Source organism: Heliangelus exortis, chromosome 3 (genome assembly GCF_036169615.1).
Source record: "Heliangelus exortis chromosome 3, bHelExo1.hap1, whole genome shotgun sequence".
NCBI lineage: Eukaryota > Metazoa > Chordata > Aves > Apodiformes > Trochilidae > Heliangelus > Heliangelus exortis.
Genome location: NC_092424.1, coordinates 88,851,654 through 88,873,121, shown reverse-complemented (window position 1 = coordinate 88,873,121; position 21,468 = coordinate 88,851,654). Strand labels below are relative to the sequence as shown.

General features: G+C 36.4%; 2 protein-coding genes across 11 annotated transcripts in view; one reads left to right on the top strand and one right to left on the bottom strand.

The window, feature by feature from the left end:
• The window catches only part of PHF3 (PHD finger protein 3), a 44,849-nt gene extending 28,072 nt beyond the window's left edge, over positions 1-16,777 (top strand). For all 9 annotated transcript variants that reach the window (XM_071741626.1, XM_071741634.1, XM_071741629.1 and 6 more), the window contains 12 exons: positions 78-405; positions 1,365-1,542; positions 3,273-3,405; positions 3,530-3,686; positions 4,067-4,183; positions 6,326-6,457; positions 6,825-6,957; positions 7,434-7,629; positions 9,326-9,473; positions 11,165-11,254; positions 12,373-12,568; positions 13,733-16,777. In XM_071741626.1, the coding sequence (XP_071597727.1) occupies positions 78-405; positions 1,365-1,542; positions 3,273-3,405; positions 3,530-3,686; positions 4,067-4,183; positions 6,326-6,457; positions 6,825-6,957; positions 7,434-7,629; positions 9,326-9,473; positions 11,165-11,254; positions 12,373-12,568; positions 13,733-15,894 (3,970 nt within the window). In that variant the 3' untranslated portion in view covers positions 15,895-16,777. The remainder of the gene's footprint in view (positions 1-77; positions 406-1,364; positions 1,543-3,272; positions 3,406-3,529; positions 3,687-4,066; positions 4,184-6,325; positions 6,458-6,824; positions 6,958-7,433; positions 7,630-9,325; positions 9,474-11,164; positions 11,255-12,372; positions 12,569-13,732) is intronic.
• Positions 16,778-18,472: 1,695 nt separating this feature from the next.
• The window catches only part of EYS (eyes shut homolog), a 724,585-nt gene continuing 721,589 nt past the window's right edge, over positions 18,473-21,468 (bottom strand). The window contains exon 48 of one of the 2 annotated variants that reach the window (XM_071741624.1): positions 18,473-20,794. In XM_071741624.1, coding sequence (XP_071597725.1) covers positions 19,596-20,794 — 1,199 coding nt within the window. In that variant the 3' untranslated portion in view covers positions 18,473-19,595. The remainder of the gene's footprint in view (positions 20,795-21,468) is intronic. The other variant, XR_011725383.1, reaches the window with a different exon arrangement.

The following is a 21,468-nucleotide window of genomic DNA, read 5'->3' as shown; positions in this document are numbered from 1 at the left end:
GTTCAGTACCTTGTGCTTACGTTGTTGAATCCTCTTTTGTTGTCTATATACTGATTTATGTCTTATTTTGTTTTCAGATTTATGGTGGGCTGTGGTAGGTGTGATGATTGGTTTCACGGTGATTGTGTTGGACTGAGTCTTTCTCAGGCACAGCAGATGGGTGAAGAAGATAAAGAATATGTGTGTGTGAAATGCTGTGCTGAAGAAGACAAAAAAATGGAATGTTTTGATCCAAGTATATCAGATACGCAACTGAAACTTGAAATCCATAGAGACGAAAAAGCAACTGAGGGCGAAAAACCAGGGATGTCGAAGCAAACACCCACTTGTAATATAAATGTAACAACTGAAAAAATGAAGCAAACAGAGGACACTGGGAAGCACAAAGTCAAAATCTTCAGACGGGTTAGTCTTAATGCTCAAAGTTCTGCTAATTATTTGCAGTACAAGGAATTTCCTCCTAGCTCCGTAGTATTTAAAATCTCATGTTTCAAACATTTTTGTGAATCTAATTTAAGACTTCTCCCTATTATGTTTAGAGCTTTCTGTCTGGCTTGAATATTTCAAGATATTGCTAAGCTCCTCTTACACTGAGCAGTGTTTGGTCCATATCGTGTGTATATACACTTCTAGGTGTATGGAGAAACGTTGAAGAACTTAGTGCAATTTTCTTTTAGATTATTTAACACTTACAGAACATCTGTCAATGTGTTGCATGATATAAACTGCAGATCTTCTAAATATCTCCCAAAGATTATGAAAACAGTATTTTAGTTTTGATTGTTTAAAGTTTAGATTGTATGTAGATTAAAATGCCTGACATTTAAATTTAGGGCCATGCTACCTTTTCTCTCATTTTACTAACCAGTGGATAATTTCCAAGAGTGGTGAGATGTTTTTATTACAGTTCTTTAGAGTCTCTTAGTATATATCATCATATTCATCATAACTTAACCAATAGTTCTTTTTGTTTTATTTATGAATAGTAGTTCTGTAATTCTGACATGTAAGCTATTCTATTAAATTTTTATTTACATGTTCTTTCTAATCATAAGTGACTTTCTGTGGATACATGGCTAAAACTGCTTCACTGGTATCCTTGATCTTTTAAAATAGCTGAAAACAGAGCTTAACTGCAGATTGACTGTGATGTGTCTTTGACCAGTATTTCAAAAAGACTCTTAAGCAATATTTCACAATAGTTTGTGACTTTTTAAAGATGTTATGTGATGGCATCTATATCCAGGGAATTCATCATACAGTGTGCTTACAAAGAAAAAAAATTTGGAAAAATTTGTGGTAATTATGTAGTGGTTTATTGTAGCATTTAGTAGTATTCTACCATATATAAATGTTTATTTCAGGAATCTGGTGATGGGAAGAACTTCTCTGAATCCAGAGATTTTGATACTAAAAAAGGGCAACATGTTCCTGCTCGTAAAGGATCACAAACTTCTGTAATTCCTCGGCGGTCCCCTGAAGATAAAAATGAAAAAATAAGTAAAGAGTCCCTCAGTGTGGTTGAAAGGTCCACAAAATCAGGTACTGAGGTTTGGTAAAGTACTTGGTGTAATTCACGTATTTGTTCAGTGAAGGATGATGATTTTCTTTATAGTTTTTTAAACCATGTTTTGTAGTACAAGTGAGGGTAATCTGAAGAGCTGTTTGTTCCTGTTTTGTTCATGATCTTTATTTCTTGTGCATTTCTAAACTTTATCTAGCAGGTAAGTGTTTCTGTTGTAGCTGTGTGAATGTTTCCTGTTAGAATAGCAGAGCATACTCACATAATCAAGAATGGCAGGAAGAGTACACTGTTACCTCTGTATTAAACTTTATTTCACGTTGCAGAAAACTTTGAAAGACTCTTCTATGGAATACTTAATTTACATAAAAGCATTTTAATTGCTATATAAGTTGAACTTGGACTTACTGATGTCTTTTGCACAAATTTAAAAATAGTTGTATTGACTAATTTAAAAGGGAGGGAACATTATATTGCACACTGAGTCATCCTATTTCCATCTAAATTTAATTCAAAAGGTCTGAAGAGGGGACCTGTTTACCCTCCCAGCAACATCTATCCCCTACCCAGATCCCTTCCAGAAGGTATTGTTTTTGTAAGATAAGGGTATTAAGAAACTCGTTTGGGACTGAAATCTCAGCAGCAAAAGTAGTGAAATTTTGTGAGAACTGTGGTTTTTTTTACTCCTAAACTCATACTTAAAATTCTTGTCTAAAAAAATGAAAACTGGACTTCTCTGGTCTTTTGCCAATGCTGATGCATTCTAGAAACTCTTTTTGGTGGAGCTGGAAGTGTCAGGGTTAAGTGTAAATTTATATGTATGTATTTTTTTAGACTTAAAATACCTTATTCAGCTTTGAAACCCCAAGTCACAAAATAATTCTTTTTAACTACATATCAGATGAAGTGAAATTAATCTTTGGCATCCACGAAATAATTGAATTGTTCAAAATATATGACGTGACTTAGCCCAGCAAATGACAAGAAGATTTTTACAATGTCAATTTCAGAATAGAAATTAATTTTAGAAATTATTTCTTACAGAGGAGAGGCTTGGCAGTCACATTTAGGACAATTAGGATGGAATTATTAAGCAGTACATTTATCTTAATCTCTTAAGTGCTTTGAACTATGCTTATAGTGGCATTGTTTGTTGCTGTTCTTCTCCATTGATTCCCTGTTAGAGGACCAAGTCTAAATTAGTGATATGTTCACATGCTGAGATGAGTGAGTTATCAGTTGATGCCTGAAAATGAAAATTTGAAGGAATTTAGGGGTTTTGGTGTAATGGTTTTCATATGACTAGAAATGTCCATTATTTGTATAATTTATGATTCAGAACTTAAAATGGTCTTATTTAAGAGCATCTTTTACCTGAATCAGAAGCTGAAATTTACCTAAATCAGAAGCTGAGTCAAAAATCCTCCTCAAGATCAAGCTAATAAGCACTGGTCATCTTGTTTCAATGTAGAGGAAAAGACCTTAAGTCTGAGGGCAGAAATCCTGTTTGTTTCTCCTAAGGAAGTTTTTTTGGGATTAATCTAAAAAATGCAAAATAAAAAACAAATGAGAAAAAAAGAACAAAACAACTACCCTGCAAGTCTATGCCTTTTCCTTGAAGGTTAATTCCTAAGTTTAAAAATAAAACTTCATGACATCCAGCAACAGTAAAAGTTTGTAACAATGGCTCCAGTAGCTTACAGTTTTTAACTGTGTGTTAAACTCTGTGTTCTGTTTCATGAAAAACAAGAAACTAAGAAAAAGAAAAATGAAAAAGGATCCATTACTGCAACACACCTGCCAGCCGTGCCAGCTTCCAAACCCTCTGCAGATCAGATAAGGCAAAGTGTCAAGCAGTCTCTTAAGGAAATTTTGATGAAAAGGTAAAGATATATTATGAAAATAAGTTATTAATATGTGTCTGTAATTATTTTCTTTTGGAAAGCAGAGAAAAGAAATTGATTGTTTGGAGGCATTTGTTAATTTTTGCCTGATATTCTCTCACAGGTTGACAGACTCCAGTTTAAAGATTCCTGAGGAGAGAGCAGCAAAAGTTGCCACAAGGATTGAAAGAGAGTTGTTTTCTTTTTTTCGGGATACTGACTCCAAGTATAAGAACAAATACAGAAGCTTAATGTTCAATCTAAAAGATCCTAAAAATAATGTAAGTGTATTTCTGATAGGCTTTACAGAAATCCTTTATTTGCTGTATATTAAAGGAATAGTCTTGTTTCTACTGTGTAACACAGGGGATTTGGATGTTTACAAAAATTAATCTGCGTTCCTGCTGCAATGGGCGTAAGCTCAGTTTCTTCTTTGGAACAACAGTTCCAAAAGTTACAAGATAACATCATTAAGGGAATTTGTAGATACATTCTGTTACATAGAATACTTGGAACTCTAGAGCTTTTTGTCTTAAACAATCTAGTAGTGTTTCCTACAGTGGGAGATAATAAGAAAAACACATGATCCATATAGTTGTACAGAGTATGTTGTATGTTATTTCTCTGTTTAGCAGTAGGTAACTTTTATTCTTTCTTCTAGATATTATTTAAGAAAGTACTGAGAGGAGAGGTTACTCCAGACCATCTTATAAAAATGAGCCCAGAAGAACTGGCTTCCAAAGAACTGGCTGCTTGGAGACTGAGAGAAAACAGACACGTGAGATTTGTTAATTTATGTTGTCTAGTTGACTGCCTAACTATGTTTAACTTCTATTTTCAGCTTAAGTTTTTGTAGAAAGATCAGAATGCATGTTGAATAGAGCAACTTTGACTAATATGGAGGATCTCTAATTTAATTAGTATTCATAACCTGAAGGTGTTGTTAGGACAGAAGTGAAAGATATGTGGTAAATTGCCAAAAGGGGGAAACCATGCATTTTCCTTAGCTGTGCAACTTTGTTGCTGCTTGCTCTTTCTTCTGTCTCAAGAGCAAAAGCTTCTTTGTCCTTATTTCCAACAAGATTTTAAAGCTCTTGATGAGGCTCTATAGACACCAATTTCTTTAAAGGGGAGAGATATCTGTTTGGACAAACTAAACCAGTGTTGTTTATAACTTACATACCTATGGAGCATGAGAATTTCCCCACCAAGAAGTTAAACCTGAAGCTGAAAACTTGACCAGCCATTTGGAAAGCAATCCAAAGGGAAAAGAAAAACAAAAAAACAGCAAAACAACAAAAAGTGTAGGAAGCATATTAGGTTAGTTTGAGCATGTTATCTTGAAACAGAAAGTCACATTATTTATAGCTGTGTTGACAGGAGAAGCTGTGATGTATAAGGAATATAAGGAGCTGTACAATTTTTATAGCAAATATCTTCAATTTTTATAGCAAATATCTTTTTCTTAGATATTACCCTGTTTATTGCACTGTCTGGCCAATGACAGTTACTTGAAGCTGCTTAGACACGTCCAATTTACAGTGTCACAGTTACAGCATCACATTACAATTTACAAAATCTGTAGAATTGGTAGAATCTTTGGTTTTATATACCACTTCACAGAAATGAAAGGCACAAAATTTCAGTAGTGCCAACTACTGAAAGCATTTTGCAAGCATTTTGTGTTTGGGTTTTATGATACTAGGAATTGTGTGTTATATCAGATGACTTCTGATAAATATTTAATGAGTAGGTATTGTAACACAGAATAGATGGAAATTCATCCTCTTGAATTCTGTGCACTCAGAATGAAATGTTCAGTGGTAATTGCTTCAGTACAGTGCAGTGGGACTGTGAGTTGCATTGCAACATTAATTATTCCTCAGGGTTTTTTCCTTTTCTTTATATATTGTGATTAGACTTGTTTATGAACCATTAGAAACTTCTGCCACTTCCGATGCAAAAACAGCTTATGAAGTAATGTATGAAAAGTTGTTTTGGGGATATAGAAAGGCATGAAAAGTTGGCTTAATCCTTCTGTAGCTGCCCAAAGCCTGTTTTTTTTATTACATCTTCATTGTTATTTATTGTTATAATTCCACTGCTGTGAAGAGCAGTTTAAAACCAAAACTGATTTCTGCTCCAAAATGACTGAAGAGCCCTAAATATTTCAGAGAAATATTTTACATTTCTAGAAGCTAAAATGAAATACAATATGTAAAATGAATAGCAATGTATTTTTCAGTTTCCTATTTAAGCAACACTTTGAGATTGAGATTGCTGTTTCCTAATTTTTTTTTAAGTTTTTCCAGTATGTTCAAAGGACACTTTAGGTACTTGCCAAGCAGATGAAGCAAGTGTAGTAGTTTTGTTTCAGTATGAAAACAGCCTTAAAATATTGGGTACAGCCAACACAAGCTGTTCCTGGTATAAGAAGTAGAAACGTACTTTGAGAAGCAATTTTACAAATAATGATTTATTTTTTATTTTCTGTAACAGCAAAGCAGCAGTGCTGATCAAAATTAGCATATCCATTACTTTAAGAATACATGTAAATGTATTTTTTTGTAGGTAGAGTGTTAGGTTTATGTGCTAAAAAACAAGCTCATAAGAATGATACAAATCTGTATTTCGTTTTCCCTATAATTATGGAAGAAGAATGGATGCATTTTTTTCTTCTTGGAAAATCAGAATTGTCTGTCTGTAAACTTAGTCTTGAACGTCTGCTTTATAATTTGTTTAAATACATGTCTGATAAATACTCATGGTACTGTAGGTGATGTTAGACACTTGCAAAGTAAAAGTGTTTTATTTTTTTCCTAGACAGTTTTCCTAACTGCAATCCTATTTTCTGTTATGTTTGTGGGCTGCCAAATTTGATGGTATAAAAGTAAGTGTACATAACTTCCTGTTTTCACAGACAATTGAAATGATTGAGAAAGAACAGAGGGAAGTTGAAAGAAGACCTATCACAAAAATTACTCACAAAGGAGAAATAGAAATTGAAAGTGAAGCACCACTAAAAGAACAAGAGGAAGCAATGGAAATTCAGGTAGAAAAGTGTCAACACAGTGCATTTAGTTCATAGATAATATGCTTGTGAAGTGGTTTCTGTATGATTTGATTGTTCAGATCTGTAATTATACATTAGGTCTGGTTTAAGTTCCGTTTTTCTTTACTCTCTGACTTTGTGTTTTGGGCTTGTTGTTGTTCATTGTTGTAGAATGACTCTGGTAATAGTAGAAAATTTTCTATAACATACCCAGAAGATTGGTAGATTTTGTGATCGCCTTTTATTATATGCACCTGAAGTGAGAGTTTTTTGAGTACCATAAAATATTTAAGCAATCTGAACAGTAATATTAAGAATATTAATGGGGAAAAAGAAGGCTAACTGAAATGTGTTTAACTTTTCTTAGGAACCTAATATGAAGTTGTTTGAGAAGTCAGAGGAAGCTGAAAAAGATAAAGAAGGAAATGAATCTGCATCTCCAGATACCACAAGTCAACATAAAAATCATCTCTTTGACCTTAACTGCAAAATCTGCATAGGTAATTTTGAATAGCATATCAAAATAAATACATAATACTCTTCGGTCATAAATCTCAGCATATTTCAAGAATATGAATAGAATAAATATTTTTTCCCTAGTTTGCTGAGAGAGATCTCCACAGAGATTATTCAAGTGATAGTCTACTGGCATAATCTTGTCTTCTATTATCAAAAAAAAAAGCAAAAAAAAGAAGAGATTCCTCTTGTATTTCAATGATTCCTCTTGTATTGCTATTGCAATACGTATGCGTAATACTGTAATATGTACAATGTGTGAATATATATGTCTGCATGTATATAGATTTATACATTGTATAAAAATATATATATACAAATTTGTATTTTCTTTATCCTATCCGACTTGAGTGGCAATTTGTAGTATTTCTGGTGCGTCTTCCAAGTCTTCAGAGAAAGTCCTTTTTTTTTTTTTTTTCTTTTTAATGAAAAAAACTCTATTGCAATCCACTCTCTGCAGGCCGAATGGCACCACCTACTGATGATCTTTCTGCAAAGAAAGTGAAAGTGTCTGTCGGAGTGGCTCGGAAACAGTCAGACAATGAAGCTGAGAGCATTGCAGATGCACTTTCTTCAACATCAAGTATTTTAGCTTCAGAATTACTGGAAGATGATAAGCAAGACTCATCAAAGTCATCAGTCACACCTCTCCCAAAGTAATATAAACTGTAGAAACAGTACTTTTAAATGAAAGACATTATTAATCTTGTTGTGCTTATGACTAAAGCTAATTATTTTTAATGGCACTTCATTAATCCATTTGTGTACATGGAGTTCTACACCCTTTCTTAGGAATGGGGTTCTCTGTTGGAGGAAAAGTTTCCAGGCATTCATATAAGTAGTATTACATATATTGTTGTGAGTATAAACTTCTAATTACCACGTTCTCTTTTGGGGAAAACCTTATGTTTTCTGGTGCAACAAGGTCTGAAAAGGCACATGAGTTCATGTTTAAAAAATCAGGGTATAGATTTCGTTGTATTTTGCTATTAATGAACATAGGGTATGCAGTGCTGCAGCTGGATGAGGATGTGTATATGTGTACATATAAAATTAGGGTACTTGAGATTGCTTTAACTGAAGCATTTGCATTGATAAATCAGGCTAGTTTCAAATCTCAAAGCAATGCTTTTGTAGAAATGACAGTTAACAGCAGGTTGTTTGATGTTTTGCCATATTTGCAATCAGTTCTCTCTTTGTTTTCTTCCACGCTCTGCTCTGCTGCTCACTAAGAGAGAATTGCAATTTATGAGCCTGGGTTTTTTTGGAGGCTTGTTTTTTGGTTGTTTTTTTTCTGGTTTGATTGAGGGGTTTCTAGAAGAACATTGACATTGACTCAGAGTTATTTAGACTAGACCAGAATTCATGCTGAAATTCTGCCTTTGTCAGAACAGTAGGATCCTTTACTGAGAACAGTGGACTTGGGTTTTTGAATAGCTTGCTGAAGACTCAAATTTCTAGTGTATACAGAAACAAAGAAAGATACTGTGTTACTGTAACAGCACAGCATGGGGTACCATCGGGCAGATAGCTGAAAACTGCTAATTTCGTGCCTGGAATATTTTGGTAACAACACGCTGGGGATATGGTGAAATTTGACTGTGTTTCCACAAGGAAACCCCCAGGCTGAGAAACACTCTAACACTCTTCTGTTCAAATTAATGATGTCTTGCCATTTTTTCTTTGCAGCTGATTTATTGACAAAACTGAGGTGCTTTTTTTTTTAATTTTTTTTTTTTTTTTTTTTTTTTTGAAGATGGAGAAACTACTGGGTTTTTTTACTTGAGGATTTAAGGGGGGGACACTCAGAAGCTGTGGGAGTGATGCATGGGTGAGAAGAGATGAGTAGCCAGCCCATGGGGCAAGAGAAGGGCAGGGGGAAGTGGGTATTCAGTTGGTGGGCAGACAGTGGTGCAACAAAAAGTAAGATCTAGGCAAGCAGGGTAAAGATATGCACTTGCACTAGCAGGCAGTATGGCATCTGTTCCCCCATCCCTGTGGCAAGGGGAAGATATTACTGGCTCTGCAGCCCCTATCTGTGTTTGTGTGTCCTCTTCAGTAGTATTTAATAACTATTGCACTAAATACCTTCTCCATTCTCAAAAGATACAGTAGTGATCTAATGTGTTGCTTACCTGAGAGTCCTTTACATACATTCATCTACTCCACTGAAGCAACATGGTTGTTTGCCTCTCTCTTTTCATTGACTGTCAAGTATGCCTAACTTAAAAAGAAAATTTGTAATGACACACAATTTTTTAACAAAAAAAAATTATTATGATTTACATGATCTTGCATTATGTATCATGTTCTAACCTAAGTGGTTTTATTTGTTGTTGTTTTGTTTTTTAGGTCAGAAACACCTGGTACTGTCGAATGTGAAAGTCTGTTCCTGGCACGCCTGAATTTTATCTGGAAAGGTTTTATCAATATGCCTTCTGTGGCAAAGTTTGTTATTAAGGCTTATCCAGTTTCTGGCTCTTTTGAGTACTTAACAGAGGTACTTATCTTTATTGCAAAGAATGAAAAATTATTTTATTGACTTTAGTGACTTGTTTGCCTTGTAGGCTAATAATAGTGTGATGATGAAAGGGAGTGAAGCATGATAATTGTACTGACACAGTATTTCTGGGGGGGGGACATAAATTAGGGTGTGTATTTGTAAGTAAAGTATTTCTCAGTTTGTCCTCCGTGGACCCATGATTCATCAGGGTTCAAGTTCTTTATTATATTTTAAGATGTTTTGAGCTCATCGCAAAGAATATTTGTTGAGGATGAGCAGCAGTATTTTTAAGCCAGGTTTTAGAAACTCTTAACTACTTTTTGTTTATTATGGAGTGTCTTCTGGCATTATACAGTAGCAGGGAAAGATAGGATCCATTTTCTGAATTAGAGGTGAGACAATGTTACCTCAGTTTGCAAGTCAGAGCCCTGAACAAGTGTATACAAAGAGAAGCATCAGCTGGTGGTTACTGTTGACAGTGTGAGAAGACTTCTCAGCTACAGCAGAAACCTGGCCAACAGGGTTTTTTTTTTTTGCCTATCTGATGGCAATTCTGGTCCTAACCTCCTTCTGTAAGATTATATTGTCCCCTCAAATAAGGTTTATGTAGTACACTTTTCAGTGTCTGAGGGGAAATGGACGTAACCGCTTATAATAGTTGTCTTTGTGGCATAAAATAAACATCAGAAAGCTCATCAGGCTCAGTGTCACTTCTTGCCAGTGAGACAGGGTGCATCAGGGTTCTAATTAAAAGCAGCTGTACCTTGTCTTAATGTGATTGTTGTTACTTTGTTGTAAATCTTCAGCAAAGCACAGGTCATGCAGTACCTTTTAGTACTAGAGGGTTATTTTAGCAACAGAATGTGCTTTTCAGAGCTTCTCTTTATTCAAAAAAAGTTTTTCCTTAGGTATTCGTAAATGATTCTGAAAGTCTTGGGTTTTGGTTTTTTTTTTTTTTTTTTTGTTACTAGTGAGTAGTGAATTTGATAATATCCCAGAACAAATTTATGCCTGGATATACACATGTATGTAGGTTATATTTTCCCCCTTGTGATTAAGAATCTAAAGGCTTATTATATTCCTTTTTAAGTGTGGGGCTTTCACAGCCATTTGATCTTATAGAGTACCTGAAGGGGGTCTTTCTGGGAGGCTGGAAATGGACTGGAAGGACTTGTAGTGATAGGATGAAGGGCAATGGTTTTAAATAAGAGAAGAGTAAATTTAGATTGGATTTTAGGAAAAAAATTCTTTATCATGAGGGTTTATCATGAGGTATGTCATCCCTGGAGATATTCAAGGTGAGGCTTGAGGCTCTGAGCAACCTGATCTAGTTGAGGGTGTCCATGCTTACTAGATGACCTTTAGAGGTCCCTTCCAACACAAATTATTCTATGATTCTATGATAACTGGAGTGTTTTCAGAGCACAGTACTTATTTTTGCAGTTAATGTTACTGAAATTAGTAATTTGGGGGAAGGCAGGGTGAACTGTATTGAATGATAACCAATTTAAATAACCAAAACTAAATGTAAATAAATTTGTTTCTGCTGTTGTAACTTCTACTGGTATTTTAGAATTCTTTAAGAACTGTAAAAATGAATTATTTTTGAATATATGAGGCAGATACTGGATGAAGGATTTAGCACAATTTTTACACTGGATTCAGATTTCTGTTGTCCTTTCTCATAGGATTTACCTGATAGTATTCAAGTGGGTGGCAGGATATCTCCTCACACTGTCTGGGAGTATGTAGAAAAAATCAAAGCTTCAGGGACCAAGGTAAGAAATTTACCTATTGAAGGCTTGCTGTTTAACGAACATTCTGTTCATCCTAACCAACTCTTTTTTCCTGGAACATTTGCGAAATACATGACACTCGTAAGGATTGCTGAGGATTATGTTGAATGAGAGGGTTGGCAGCTGATGCTGTTTATTTTCTTGCTAGCAAACCTTAACCTGTCACTTGGTGTTTGAAAATGTTTATATTCCTTTGAGACAGGAATATAAACAGATATATTCCTGAATATATCTGTTTCAGGAATATATTCCTGAATATATTCATGATATTCAGATATCATGAATATCTGGACACCACTTCACGTGTCTCAAGTGCTACTGTTCCATTTTGGCAAATGGTGTGCAAAACTATCTCTGCTGGTCCTCTCCTGGCCTTGTCCCACTGTGTGCAGCTTGTCTTAGGGCTGGGAAGCTCCAAACTAGGTAGCATGCTCCAGATGCTGTCTCAAATTCTGGATAGAAGGGAACTATATTCCCTTCTATCCAGATTCTGGATAGAAGGGAATAATCATTTCCCTTGGCCTGCTGGCTGCTTCAGTTCTGACTGCCAGCATGCAGTTGGAGTTCTTGGCATGGCTGAACTGCTGGTTCATTCTCAGCTTGTCCATCAGGACCCCTGTGCCCTTTTATGCCAAACTGCTGCTATGTAGCCACTCAGTCACCCAGCCTGCCCTGGTGCATGGGGTTATTCCAACTCAAACTGCAATATTATGCATTTGCCTTTGCTGACCTTCTATTAATGGGTATCTTGGATACAATGGACTACAAAAACAAAGCTTTCTAGTAATGCTAAGAGGAGGAGGGGAATAATTACCTGGAAGCTGGCATGCTTCCCTAAAATTTGTTGTTTGGCTGGCTAATTAAATGTTCTTTTCTGTCCTGCAATGCAATGAATTTTTTATGCTAAATGCTTTTTGTTTTCTTCAGTTTTCCTTAATAGGCTTTGGCCCTCTTTCTGCACCTTCTGTCTCTTCTCTTGTTTTCTGGATTCTTGGGCCTTATTATTCTCCTGTGATCTGTGCTTGTAAACAAAGAGAAGTGACTAAAACAAAACGTAATAGAAACAATGTATCTGACGGTTTTTTTCTTTTTGTAAACAGGAGATCTGTGTAGTTCGTTTTACTCCTGTAACTGAAGAGGATCAGATATCCTATGCCTTGCTGTTTGCCTATTTCAGCAGTAGAAAACGATATGGTGTAGCAGCCAATAACATGAAGCTTGTGAAAGATTTGTACCTCATCCCTTTAGGTTCCTCAGACAAAGTCCCACATCATCTGGTGCCTTTCGATGGGCCTGGTAAGTACAGCTTGGAATTTGGAGCTTCATTATTATAATGCTTCTTAAAGAAGTTTACAAGAGAAATATAAGTGAAAATTAAATTTTAAAATACCAGCTATTCTGTTCAAATGTTTCATGAGTTTTCCGTAGTATTGTATTAGTTTCCTTGAAAAGAACCTAATTTGTCATTGTAAGATTATTCTGATACTTGTTAAGTGTTTTTTATTGGAGAGATTACTGTCTGTAACTTTGTTTCATATTCTTCCTCTAACCCTGGTGGCTTTTTAGGTTACAGTCTCAGTAAATTCAGTGATGTAAGTGAACGATAATAGCAGCATACCGAGTTCTAAATAGACACTTTAAAATAGTATTTTTCATTATTTGAAGTGTACTAATTAATTTTTCCTCAAGTGTTCTAAACTTTCTTAAAAAAACCCCACAAACATGGGAAGTTTAAAAACCAGGTGGGTAAGCCAGAAAAGAACCTGAAATGGTTCTTAGTTGTTCTGCTTACACCTCAGTTATTTTGTATCATTTGGTTATAAAATTTGGCGGATGATTTTTTGCTTTGAAATAGGGAGTGCTGAAAGAGATGATGAGCTATAACTCATAATTCTCTACAAGAACGTAAATTATGCAGAACAAAATACATAATTAAGAGATAGCTAATAATATACCTTGAACAAAGTGCCATTCCCTGGAACGAGGGAAGCATTTTGGAAAGTCAGTCTTCCTAAAGCTTTGAAGGAGGTTGTCTAACACACATTGATTGGGAGACTTTGTGGCTGCGAGTGTGCCATTTATATATTTATTTATTATTTATTTTACCAGACTGTAGCTGTGTTAGACTAACATTATGATTAACTTATTTGCTTTTCCTTATGTGACTAGATGTCCTCTGCACAGCTGTCTCATATATAATATAATTGGATGCTGTAATGGGTGATATGCTACTTGAAGCAATCTTAATTTGCAGCGTTTGAAGCAATAATTTCTATGTTGGAAATATATCTTTCGTTATTCTAAGTATTTGTTGTATTTAATGATGGAAATTTCAAATGTCATAAAGTTAATACTTTATCTAAATATATTGTAAAAGTACGGGGAGGGGGATTTTGGTTAAAATGACTGCCTTAACCAACGCATAAGGAAATGATAAATTGCTATTACAATTTTGTACAGGAATTGAAATACATCGACCAAATTTATTACTGGGATTGATAATTCGCCAGAAAATGAAGAGGCAGATTACTGCTGTCACAAGTGTTACTAGTAGTTTTGCAGATGAAGCTTCTGAAAGTACTGTGAGTAACTTGCCACCAGAGAAGAAAAGCAAGCCAAACAAGCCTGAAGTCTCTCATCATGAGCTGGTCCTAGAAGAAGAGGAGGAAAATGATTTTTTTAATTCCTTCACAACTGTGCTACACAAGCAGAGAAATAAGCCTCAGCAGTCTAATACAGAAGATGTTCCTGCAGTTATTGAACCCTTGATAGAAGGTACCAAACATGAACCACCCAAGCCTCTCAGATTTCTTCCTGGGGTCCTGGTTGGATGGGAAAATCAACCTTCTACACTGGAGCTGGCAAATAAACCATTGCCAGTGGATGATATTCTTCAAAGCCTGTTGGGTACAACAGGGCAGGGGTATGAACACAGCAAGTCAGAAGCAAGTCCCACTGAAGAGACACCAGTAGTAAATGAACAAGCAACCTTGAAAGAAGAAAACATGGATGTTGCTGATGCAACTGCTGAAGTTAGTGAAGCAAAGGCTGGTTTAGATGATGTGAAAGAATCCACCAGTGCTACTGTAGCTCTGGATACAGCAGCTGCAGGAACCTCAAGTGCTGGAGCTTCTGGGTTGAGTCTTAAGGGAAAACCTCCAGATGTCTCCACAGAAGCATTTTTGGCAAACTTATCTGCTCAGGCACAGAATAAAGAAACTGAAGAAAGTAAAGAAAATGACCCAAAGGGTCAGTTACCTGACAAGGATAACACTGCACAGGAAGTCAGAAAGACAGCGAATTCCAGCGTTCCTTCTTCCTCATCAAATGCAGGGAAAAAACCTGAGAACAACGTTAATGTTGGCTCTGCTGAAGGCACCACTGCCAATACCTCTAAATCACCACCATTTATTAATCTTAAAAGAGACCCACGACAGGCAGCTGGACGAAGCCAGCAGACTAATGCTTCAGAAAACAAGGAAGGAGATGTTAGCAGAAATGAAGACCGTCAGAGTGCTTCAGGAAATGATCAAACAGAACCAGAGAATAAACAAGCTTCTGGAGAAGGGGGCTTAAACCTGTATCAAAGTGATGCCCAGACAGAGACGCAGTACAGTTCAGCTGCAGCAAAAGCAGAAAATGCAGGCACGTCACAAGCTGAAGATTCCAAACCCTCGCAGGAAGATGCGCTGATGCAGAACATTGAAACGGTGAACTCCTTTAGAAGAGGAGCAGCAGCAACTTCATCTCATTTTGAAACTGAAAATTCTTCTCGTTCTGAATTCATTTCCAAAGGCCCGAGCCCCGTTCCAAGTGGCTCCTTCTCATCTGTTAGACCTCCACAGCAGAATTTTCAGCATACTAAAGCTAATCCACCTGGATTTCAGTTTCAGGCTCCTGCACCTCATAACTTCCCTCCACAAAACAACCCTATGTTTGGATTTCCTCCTCATTTACCACCTCCACTTCTTCCTCCTCCAGGCTTTGGCTTTCCTCAAAACACAATGATGCCATGGCCACCAGTAGCTCATTTATCAGGTCAGCCACCACACTATGCTGGACCCATTGCACAAGGGCTACCAGCGGCTCACAAACAATCGAGATTTTTGGGGCCAGAAAATTTTTTTCAGAATAAAGACAGTAGGAGACCAGAAAGACGCCACAGTGATCCTTGGGGCAGACAAGAACAGCAGTTGGAAAGAGGGTTCAATAGAGGAAATACTGATCAACAGAGACAAAGATTTTACAGTGAGTCCCATCACCAAAAGAAAGACAGACATGAAAAAGAGTGGAACAATGAAAAATACTGGGAGCAAGATTCTGAAAGAAATAGACGCAGAGACAGAAACCAGGAAAAGGAGAGAGAGAGAAAGAGTAGAGAGGAAGGACAGAGAGACAAAGAAAGATTGCGATCTCCACACAGTGATAGGTCTGCTGATGGAAAAAGCCCCAGAGAGACTAGAAATCCAGAAAAAAAGTCAGAGAAGCCTAAAAGTGAAGAACAGGCTCATGAAAAAGATAAGGAGAGGGAGAAAAGCAAAGAGAAACATAGAGAACGAGAAAGTGAAAAGAACAGAGAGAGACATAGGGACCACAGTGACAGAACTAAGAGCAAAAGGTAAAAAGATGCAGGCAGCCTTTTAAAATCCTATTTAAATAAACTGTGAGAGCAATGTCGTAAAACTTTGTATAAAAAAAAAAAAAAAGCCTGCTAGGATTGTGCCATCTTTTTTTATTCAGTGTTGGTGTTTTGCAGAAACAAGTCTGTGTTTTGGTACCAGTCAATGTACCAATACTCATCCTTTTTTTCATTATACCAACTATCGCTAGAAGTAGGAGTTTAATATTTTTAAAAATTTTACATTGCTGTATATTCAAAATTTAAAAGATTTCTTTTATTAATATGCAATAAAGGCTTAGAGATTTTCTTAGCTGATGAAGTTGGCTTTAGTCAAGTCTGCAATATAGTCGCTGCCTTTGGTAATTTGTGCTCTCTTCTGTTTTAAGATGCTCTGGTAATTTTAAAGGTGAATTTCATACAATAGCCTTCTTTTTAAATTGCACTGTTTTTAAAGACTGTAGCAAAGCCTCAGAATCCACACACATTACAACAAAATATAATATGCTCAGTGGTGTAAAGAGCTTTTTGTTTGTTTGGTTTTTTAAATTATTCGGTAGTACAATAAAATAATCAAGTGTATTTCATTAGTTCTTCAAGTGTTTCCTAGGCATCTGAAGCAGTTTGTGACCAGAAATTGGAAGGCTGAGCTGCTTGAATGTTATTGCTTTAAACTGCACTTGTTTTATTAAGAAAGCATTTTTAACCTAAATTCTTGAAAATATGATTTGTAGTAGTAAATTCATTTCTCCCACCATTTTCCATGCTTCAAGAACTTGAATACCTAAGCTTGTACATTACTTTGTGTTTTGCTATCCTTTTTACTGTAAAATGTAAATATTTTAAGGGATATTTTGATTCTAAAATGATAAAAATTTCTCACATACTGTGTGTGTTTGATTTTGTAGGTGTAAAAATATAGGCAAAATATGAATATAGCAGGCTGAGTTACAAAGTGCCACGTTCGTTGTACACTTCATGGCTTGGTTGTTCCAAGTTTTGAGGGGCAAAGGGGGGGTTGACAGTGGCAGAAAGGTGGTTGCACCACTGGAGCTTCTAGTTAATAGGTTTTTTGTAGTCACTGCTGTCCACTTGTATAGAACACACACACACAAAAGGCAAACCTGGAAACAGACTAAAATCTCCTGTTCTACTTCTCAAAATATACACTGGTGTTTTTTTCTTGAGACTGTCGGAAACAACAAAAATAACTGCATTATGTAAAGCAAAAATGAGGTTCATTGTTCTGTTTTTCAATGATTTGTTTTTCATGTTGAATACATGACCTTATGTACTGAATTAGTATTTTTCACTTTGCTCTAGGAAAGACTCTTTCCATAAAGGTTTTTCCAGTTTAAAAACACACTAATTGTCAGTTTTAGTTATGAATATATTTTAAGATAAGATTTTATTTGGATACCTTGCTGGCAGCTTCACAGTCAAATTGACTAAAATTAAATATCTTGCACTCAAGAAAGGGGGTGGTGGACTTTGATTAAGTTACGTTTCTTAAGACTCATAGGTGAGAAGATTTATAAAGAATGCTTTCTGCCAAAACTACTAGAAATTTTTTGTTTGGAAAGAATATGTAGACATTTTCCAAGCTTGTCAAGTGCTTTACTGCCTGCCACTTGTATGAGGAACCCAAAAGGAGCCACAGTAAAACAGATCTTGAGGAAGAGTTTTGTTAAGAGTTTGAATTAACAAGCAGCAAATGTTTCCAAGATTTGGTCCTAGAATCTGTTAGGGTAACGGGAATAAATCCCACTACAACAGGAATAAAGGATGTTGTCTTCTCCATTGCCTTCAGTGACTCCCCCTTTAACACTTGTTAGCTGGAAGTGCTCTGATTACTTGTTTTACACTGAGCCACTGCTCAGACCACAAAAACCACTGTGCAGTGATGAGGAACTGGCAGTACACCAGCAGCCCCACAGAGAACATGAGAAACCCTAAATACTCTCCCTCCCCCAGCATCACATGGCCATAAAAGGCCCTCCTCAGAGAAACTGGAAGAGGAGAAGAATCTGGAGCCAGCTCAGATGCCACATGGGCTTCATGTGTTGCCTGTGGGGAAGAGGGGAAGAAGCCCTGTTGCATCAGGCTGATCATTTGTGGGTTAAAAACAGCTGAAGAGGAGAAAAAGAACCTCATGAAGAAGTTTGCATATCCTTATTAAAACATCTCAGGGTAGTTCCATCACAACTAACACTCCTACCACCACACACCCCCCCCCCCCCCTTAGTTATCCTCAAGTTATCTGTACCTGACTCTGTGGTGCAGTCATTGCTGTGTGCTCATTATGGTTATGTGGAAAGCAATGTGTGTCCCCTGCCTTTACCCTGCTTACTGCCTCTGCTCTGTGTCAGGGGTATGGAAAGACAAAAACACCCACTCAGAAATACTTACTTGTTTCTGATAGGTACCCACTGAAAACTTGCATTTGGAGAATTTCTGTTCAAAGAGGTGATGATTTGTTTTGTGCTTTTGAGGCAATAGTTGAGTGAAAAAAGACAGAAATCAATCACTATTATTTTTATTTAAGTATTTTACTTATCCAGTAAGACAACAGTCAGGTGAGAAACATAGCTACACAGAATCATTTAAGCCCTTTGAAATATAACCTGATTAATTTTGTTTTTATCACTAGCTAAAGTTCAGAGTATTACTGAGCTTTTAGAGAAGGAATGGAGTTTTTGCATATACATGAAGACCTCTGTTTCCTATTGTTATTGTAAATTCATGACAAGTATAGTAATGAAAATCCAATTTAGTGCACCCAAAACCTTTGTGTAGTTAAATTTCAAAATCTCTTTTAAGGGCATATAAGCTAAAGCAAAGCAGTCCTTAGACTTTCTAGTTTTAAGCTGTCAGTAATTGAAGTTATTTGTAGGCAGACTGCCACTTCCCTACATTCCAGTTGTGAATGGTTAAACTGAAAGTTTTCTTGTGATCAAATGGGGGACTTCTGCTGGAGAAAAACAGTAGGTGTGCTTATATATCTGTTGAGTAATTAATTATATTTAATTTGAGTAATTTAAGTAATTAATTAAAATACCTCTTCTCTTTAAGAAGAATGATTTTAACTGTACTATTTTAGCATGAAACCAGGTGTAAAGTTCTGTCCTTTTAAATAAATGTATACAGAGAGACTCAGAATGGAGGGAGAAAAACTTCATGAGCTTTGTGGAGTTAAGCAAGTAATTACTGAGATGATTTTAAAAATTCTTAGTGTAATAAAAGTGTTTTTTGTGGCGCCAATGGATTTCAGTTTTTACACTTGAGCTTAATATTACAAAATTGTAAGAGAAACTGCGTCCTGTTACCATTTAAACATTTTGGAGAAACAGGTAAGTTGTCTGTTCTCATAAAGCAACAAACATTTAATAGTGGAGTGATGGCTGACTTTAAAAGCTAATTACTACTTTATTGCCTACAAACCTATTTCTAGTGCAATAAAGAAAAAATCTCTAGACTTTCCTATTATTTTAAAGAAAATACTGAACAGCATAAGTAATTTTATGAGTGAAACATCTCATATTTTATACGTGCTATTAATACTCAACATTTAAAAAAAAAAAAGAAATTAGGGGCAATTTTCTTAATTGCTTCCTTATGTTGGTTTCTGAGTCATATTGCTAGCTAACAAGAAATGGGTGGGAAAGGAAATTCATCACTTTTTAAAGAGTCCTAAACAGTTTTCAATTATTTTCTATCATTTCCATTGTAAACATTATATCCTTCTGCATTCATTAGCTGAACCTTCTTAGAATCTTGGAAGAGCACAACATCTTTAATTTTACCAATGAATTCCTTCTGAAAGAGCCCTGCAGTGACCATATTGACTTTCCTGCCAATTTCAAACCCACCAAAGTAACAAATGCCACCGTAGTTTAATGCAGTGTACTTTCTATCTGGATCAATATCTTCAAAAAGAATTAGGTCCTCATCAAGATAAACCTTAATGCAGGTTTGGTTTTGAACCACAGTGACAAAATGCCATCTCCCGTCGCAACAGGAGGAGTATTTGCTATGGATTAGAGGAACAGAGATTCTTTCTCCAAGATTAATCACAACTTTTAATGTTCCATTGGCAAGACCAATGGCAAGGAAATCATTGTCTTCATCTTCAGCTCTCCCCATCCATACTATTAAGCCTTCAGCTTGATTGGTAGTAAAATTTACCGAAATGCGGCTATGCTGGAGGTCTCGTTTCCCATAGTAAGGATCTGTGTATTTGATGTAGGAGTTGCCAACAAACTTTGCTATGAAAAATGTGATTTTGCTGTTGCAGTACTTACCTGCCCAGCCTAGTGCACATACACAGCTGTATGAAAATGAAGTAGGCTGAGGAATACAGAGAGCTTGAGACCCACATCTGTTCAGTGAGCAGTAGATTGATTGTTCACATGTGCTCCCTCTCCACTCTCGTGGGCAGGAACAAGCAAAACCTGAGTATTCAACTCGGCACGTCCCGTTATTCTTGCAGACTTTGTAACCACAAGGTGTTCCATCACAGTCACCAACATTGGCTCCACCTTTGGGGTCAGTCACAGTAAGCTTCAGTTCCCTGCTGTTTATAACAATTTCTCGTATACAACCGGTGAAACCTGTGGGTTCATTTTCTACTGCCATTGAATTGACAAGGCTTAAGGAGGACACCCCTCCGACAAAAAAATCCGTGTGTGTGTCTAGTGCATTCATTCCAGGACTGGCTTTCTGAGTAATGTTGATGCCATCCAGGTCCAGGTAGCCTTCATTACCAACTCTTCCTGCTTTGAGCAAATGCCAGGTATTTCTGTTTGCACGGACCTTCTGAAAGCTCTGCAGGATGACTGTCTTGTCTCCCAGATTGTAGCGTAACTGAATAAATCCATTTAGTAGTGATATACATAGAAAGTCACCTGTAAAAAAAAAAAAAACAGTATAAAAAAGTTCAACTTTTTAGTGGCAGCATGCTGAAAAACAGCACATTCATCATCCTGATGCTTTCAAGCCTCCACTTTCCCAAGTAAGTAACGTACTTTCAGTAGCCTTGTACCGTCGCCCACACAAACCACACAAAGGGAAACGTTGCCTGCTGAGCTTCACCCTGATAATGGCCTTTTTTTTTTTTTCCTTCTTTTTTTTTCTGGAAGTGGAGTTCATGCTTGCTTTAAAGAAAAAAAGCTCAACTTTCTGAAAAGCTCTGCTCTGGTGCAGAGACAAGAGAGATCCATGAGGTAGAAGGAAACTGGATCACTTTGGCATCCAAGGAATGTGAGTTAGTGCTCCTATGAAAAAGAATCAAGTTTTGGCCGTGTTACATACCAGAATACTCTGGATTTCTGTATGCTGAATAAAGACTTGATAGATTTGTCAGTTTAATGCAGTGAGTGTTTGTCTGCACCAAACATCCTCCTTTCCCTGAAGCTGCTTTTTGCAATAAGGATGTTTTGGGTTTACTACTCTGACAGCTGCAGAAGCAGATAACCTTTTAATTGAATTGTTCTTCTGGAGGCCTCCGTGTCAGCAAGTATCAGGAGGGGGGGTTACCTTTTGTTCTACCTGTGCTTCTGGCCTTACAGGCAATGTAACA